This window comes from Gadus chalcogrammus, chromosome 1, assembly GCF_026213295.1.
Source record: "Gadus chalcogrammus isolate NIFS_2021 chromosome 1, NIFS_Gcha_1.0, whole genome shotgun sequence".
In the NCBI taxonomy this organism is placed as follows: Eukaryota; Metazoa; Chordata; class Actinopteri; order Gadiformes; family Gadidae; genus Gadus; species Gadus chalcogrammus.
Window position 1 is genome coordinate 6,404,905 of NC_079412.1, and position 5,639 is coordinate 6,410,543.

General features: G+C 48.7%; 1 protein-coding gene across 1 annotated transcript; it reads right to left on the minus strand.

The window, feature by feature from the left end:
* Positions 1 to 298: 298 nt before the first annotated feature.
* On the minus strand, positions 299 to 5,419 carry tspan31 (tetraspanin 31). Its single transcript, XM_056585179.1, has 6 exons — positions 5,200 to 5,419; positions 3,657 to 3,824; positions 2,474 to 2,554; positions 2,032 to 2,172; positions 1,567 to 1,674; positions 299 to 1,085 (listed from the first exon to the last, which is right to left on the minus strand). Exons 1-6 carry the CDS (start codon positions 5,260 to 5,262, stop codon positions 1,011 to 1,013), a joined length of 636 nt encoding a protein of 211 aa, XP_056441154.1. The 5' UTR covers positions 5,263 to 5,419; the 3' UTR covers positions 299 to 1,010.
* Positions 5,420 to 5,639: the final 220 nt, after the last annotated feature.

Below are 5,639 nucleotides of genomic sequence, written 5' to 3' on the forward strand. Positions count from 1 at the left end.
ATTAGACCGTCCCACACACGACCCACCCCTACAGTCATTATAGACCGACCCACCCCTACCGTCAACATTAGACCGTCCCACACACGACCCACCCCTACAGTCATTATAGACCGACCCACCCCAACCGTCATCATTGGGCCGTGACACACACGTACAGACCCACCCCTACCATCAACATTGGACCGTCCCACACACGACCCACCCCTACAGTCATTATAGACCGACCCACCCCAACCGTCATCATTGGACTGTCCCACACAGGTACAGACCCACCCCTACAGTCATTATAGACCGACCCACCCCTACCGTCATCTTTGGACCGCCCCACACACGACCGACCCCTAGTCATTATAGACCGACCCACCCCTACCGTCAACATTGGACCGTGACACACAGGTACAGGCCCGCCCCTACCGTCAACATTGGACCGTGACACACAGGTACAGACCCGCCCCTACCGTCAACATTGGACCGACCCACACAGGTACAGGCCCGCCCCTACCGTCAACATTGGACCGTGACACACAGGTAACTGTGGGCGAGTTACAGACTGAGGAGGTATTGGGAAGAAGGTGCATACCAGTTAGTAGAAGAGAAGACACAGTATCACGTTGGCTAAGGAAACGCAACCGTGGCAAATAAAGGGGCGTGGGACACGTATGTACAAGGACACATGCAATCAAGGCTAGACTCTACAGAGAGCTGCGATGGGATCTCCGCTACTCAGATCCAGCCGGTGTCTGGACACCGCCACCAGGATAGACCTGTCAGTTTCCCACCGAGTATCCCAGGGTCCTCAGACTCAATGTAAGGGAATTTGGCACAAAACCAAAAGGGAAAGGCAATATTGAAGAAGGGTTGATTACATCCAGCAGCCACAGGCTACCAGTGCGGGTAGTTGGTGTGACGCCCAGATGAGGTCTGCCTACAGGGGGGTTCTACGTGTACCAGTGGACCTACAGACTGCTCTGACGGGGGGGGTGCGGGGACGGAGGGTGCGGAGGGGTCAACTATAGGAAGGCACTGGGGTTGGCCCGGGGGTCCTTCTGGTTCCTGTAGCGGACCGCCAGCCAGACGCCCAGGATCTGGAGGAGGAAGACAGCAGAGCATCGGTTATCAGGCACCTTTCCTCCCCCCCCCCAAGCAGTCAGGCTCCCGGAGGTATCCACTGCCCCTAAACCAACCCCACGCACACGACAACAACAGAATATATAAATACAATTTTTGGGGTAATTTGGAAAGCATTTCTGCACTCGAATCGACCATGGCTGGTGCCACTGCCACTACCACTGGAACACGTTACACTACAGTTTATCATAATGCACGTCACCACTGTTTTAGTTTCTCTTATTATTATTCATTATTGTGATCTATGCTGCAACCCATTTTTATTTGTACTTTATTTACTTTATCTTGTATTGTTGCTGCTATGTGGCTGCCTAAGAACTGTGCTCTTGCTTGTGCAATAAGATGCAATACAAGTGACTCTGATTCTCATCCAGCTCACACACAGAGTGTCGACCCCGCGGGCCCCAACGCTCCCCCAGTGGGGGGCGGCCGGCTCACCTCGGTGAAGCTGAAGAAGAGCCCCACCCCGCCCAGGATCTTCAGCACCTCGCTGGCGTGGTCCAGCATCATGTCCCCGCAATGTAAGCAGTTGGTATGCTTACAGGGCTGAGAGGAGGACGAGAACCTGTTTAGTACTACAGATCTGGGGTCAAAGGTCAACAGGTGCGTAGCCATGGCAAAATAATGATAACGCACGTGTCCATTTGAAGAAAAAAATAAACGACAAAACTGAATAAACGACAAAACTGAATGATTTCAAATCCTGAAAGACATCAACAGGCTGTCTAACAAAAAATTTGTGGCGAAAAAATATGAGTGATTATATCTTCATATTGTCCCTGTCCCTGTTTAAGACTTTAAGACTTTAAAAGTCCTTGTTTGCAGAAGAGGAGCTTCCTTGTCTACAACTATTCCCTGGCCGTGGTGTTCTGAGGACAGAGTGGCTGGTGGTGTAAAGCTCACAGCGTTGCAGGTGGAGACGTCCAGGTCAAACTGTGCATGGGTGGCGTTGGTGTCCAGCAGGCCGCAGCAGTTGAGCTTGTTCTCTAGCTCCACCTTGGTCCTGTTGTGCAGCATCCCCCAGGCCGAGTTCAGCAGGGTCTCCTGAGCCGGGACACCAGGACACAACGCGTCAAGCATCAGCGCAGGGCCGAGAAACTCAGTCAACGAGAATCTCAGTCAACGGAAACTTTCCCCTTGGCTTTAAACTGTTAGATGCCGTATGCACTCATATTTTACGTCTGGTAAACTAGAAGCAGCTAGACTAGAATTGCTCTTTTTACGCTCAAACTTTACTTCCGTAACCTTATGACTTACATTTTCTTTTTGTACGCCTGAAATAAAAAAAGATAACACAAACTTGACAGAAGGTGAAAGAGTGAGTGGAAGGCGATGTGTGTCTCACCTGCTGGCCGCGGTTCATGGCCAGGCAGGAGCAGGACACCCCAAACTGGAACAGGAAGACGATGAAGAGGATGACCATGTACTGGGAGGGAATCACGGTGAAGGAAACCACAACACAGCATTCTCTCTGCTCAATGGATTAGTTCTTCTGTAGAAACTCACTGTACTCACTGTTAAACGTTTCACACAGTTAAAAAATATGATCGATTAAAACGACCCAATATTACAGCTTCAGAACCCCATGGTTGGTTGGCTTTTCCCTGTTTTCTAGATCAGCGATTCCCAACCCCCGGTACCAGGACCAGAGCTGGTCCGTGGACCCGTTTGTACCGGGTGCCATTCCGTAATTCCGACGCCTCATTGTTCCGACGTCTCAATGGTCCGAAATATTTCCCATTAGATCGACATGCCACTATGCCGACGGTTCAATGTTACGAAAACGGAACCCATTGGTCCGAAGGGCCGTCTTTTCAAAAAGGAGGCGCATTAGGCCGACGGTTCAATATGCCGAATAGGCCTACATATAAAGAGTTTTATAGCTCTCTCTCACACTAAGCACCAAAATACAACCTATGCTACATATCACGTTCACGATGAATATTGGAGAGCAAAGTGACACACAAACGAGAGAGAGAGAGAGAGAGAGAGAGAGAGAGAGAGAGAGAGAGAGAGAGAGAGAGAGAGAGAGAGAGACCGTCGGCCTAATGCGCCTCCTTTTTGAAAAGTCGGACAAACGGCCCTTCGGAACAATGGGTTCCGTTTTCGTAACATTGAACCGTCGGCATAGTGGCATGTCGATCTAATGGGAAATATTTTGGACCATTGAGACGTCGGAACAATGAGGTGTCGGAATTACGGGCAGGCCCCTTGTACCGGGCCTTGAAATATTTCCAGAAAAGGATTAATAAATTATCTTGAAAAACACCCAAATCCTTTGTTTAACAGGATGTTTTTTTTTTAATTAAGGCATTCAAATTGAGTACAGGCCCTCCAATTTTTTTTATGAATATGCCGGTCCTTGGACCAAAAAAGGTTATGAACCCGTTTTAGATAACAAAACGAATATGTATTAACATTTTATGAATTACAAATGTCAAACAAAATAAATCATTGTCTAATGTCTACAGAGCTGCACTTTACTTTAAGGTCTCCTCCAACTGGAGCAGGCTGCTCTTGAAGGATACAAAGAAGAGCATGACCTGGTGGTGGTGGACGGCCCCCACCAGCCCCACCATGGCGATGAGCAGCAGGAAGACGCCCACTGCGATCACCCCCCCGATGATGTGGATGCTGGACACCAGGCCGAAGCCCTTGCCCCAGGCCGCCACTGCTATGAGCAGCAGCCCGACCATCTGAAACACAACAAACCCTCTAGGCCGTGGCACAAAGCTCAGAGTTTCCTCACCAAATCACAACAAGCAAGGTCCTCCTATTGGTTCCACACAGCGAGAAAATGTAAATCTTAGATTGTTGATGATATATACTACGCTGAGCTGTGATTGTGGAAGCAGGGATGGCTCCACTGTGGGAACACCGAGGCTGAGTTTTATGTAATTTATATTTAAGGCAGAGGCCAAGTGTCTACTTAGGACAGACAGAGTGTGCTGTGGCCAGGAAACACATCCTGTTTCTACTAAAACTAACGAAGCCCGCGTTAAAGACATTCCTTCAAAGGGGGAAATGCCTAACATTTTAAACAATGAAGTTCAGCACATTTTCAGACACACACATCCTGGACTCATGCATTTCTAATACATTGGAACAGTAAACAATCAGACATGGAGGAGTACGAATGTGCATGAACTACTTTGGTAGTTCTGCCTCGCTGTATACGAACAGTGGTCCCCTTCTCCCTTGGAGAGCCTCACACACCTTCCCAGTTAGTCAGTCAGATGATTCGCCATCTTTACAAGGACAGTGGTACACATCCTAGGACAGGCATCTGTTGTCTGTCTGTGGCCGGGATTCGCATATGCTAGCATTAAATCCATTGGACACGACTGGATAGTGAACCCTGAGCCTGTTCAATAAATCACCTAGTGTCTCCACGTCACCACAACATAAGTGACCCTCTGACGTAAGATTAGCACAATGTGTTCAGGTTTCCGCCTCGAAATAACATCCGACTGTTGAATGTTAACTTCAGCAGTCAGTCACTGACTAGAGATAAATAGATCCATAGTGAATGAACACAGGACTACGAGCTGCTGAACAACAACACCAGATTAAGCTAACAGATGAAGTTAACAGTCGGAGTGATGTTCGACATACATCACTGACATGTAGACAGACACCATGTAAACAGACACATATAGACAGACAGACACCGCAACTGGTGTCTGTCTGTCTGAGCCCTTCCTCACCAAGCCCAGCTAGCACCAGGTCGGCTAACGGGGAGCGCAGGGCTGAGATAGCTACCGTTGGTAGCTAGGCTGCTAGCCTGCAAGCTAACAAGCTAAAGCGACCTGTCATACTTTGGTCAAATGTGCCTTGCCCTTTGGCAAAACGGTAGCACATGCGAGTGTCAGCTCCTGATAAAATTACGTATATACATACAGTACCTACGGTTATTTGCAAACAGAATCTGGCGGCTTGTGAATAAGAGCAGCATGTATGCGAGGGTCACACTGCATTGTCCTGCTCTGGTTCTGAACCGTTAGCTCCCGGAGTTAGCCTATGCTAAGGCTGTTAGCTCCCGGAGTTAGCCTATGCTAAAGCAGTACTCACCATGTACACCACATTCAGGGAGCACAGTGCGTTCTTAGAGCAGGTGAACCCGCCGCACACCATGGTCACTATCTATCGGTTGAAGCGAGTGAGTCGATTAAAGTGAAAGTCTTTCTCTGGAGGAGGAATGAGTCCGTAACCAGTCACCAGTCTGTGAGTCAACAACAGCCCGCAAGTCACCAGCCTGAGTGGGGAGCGGAGCTGATGCCGTCAGCGTGACACATGGATGACGTCACGGATCGGCTCGACGCCACTCATCAGTGTTGAATGGGTCCAAAGTTTCAACCCATACATCAGTCATTAATATGATTAATCACTGTTGGGTTCAAATCTATGATAAATCACTGATGAATGGGTTCAAACCTATGATTAATCACTGATGTATGGTTTCAAACCATGATTAATCACTGATGTAGGCTACGCCTTCAAACCTATAATCA

What these genes read in the sequence shown, in the direction of transcription:
- tspan31 (XM_056585179.1), bottom strand. Translation starts at nt 5,262, where the DNA reads ATGGTGTGCGGCGGGTTCACCTGCTCTAAGAACGCACTGTGCTCCCTG. An exon ending in ACGTCTCCACCTGCAACGCT is followed by an intron (nt 1,675 to 2,031) that starts GTGAGCTTTACA and finishes TCCTCCTCTCAG; the next exon opens with CCCTGTAAGCATACCAACTG. An exon ending in TCTTCTTCAGCTTCACCGAG is followed by an intron (nt 1,086 to 1,566) that starts GTGAGCCGGCCG and finishes TTCCTCCTCCAG; the next exon opens with ATCCTGGGCGTCTGGCTGGC.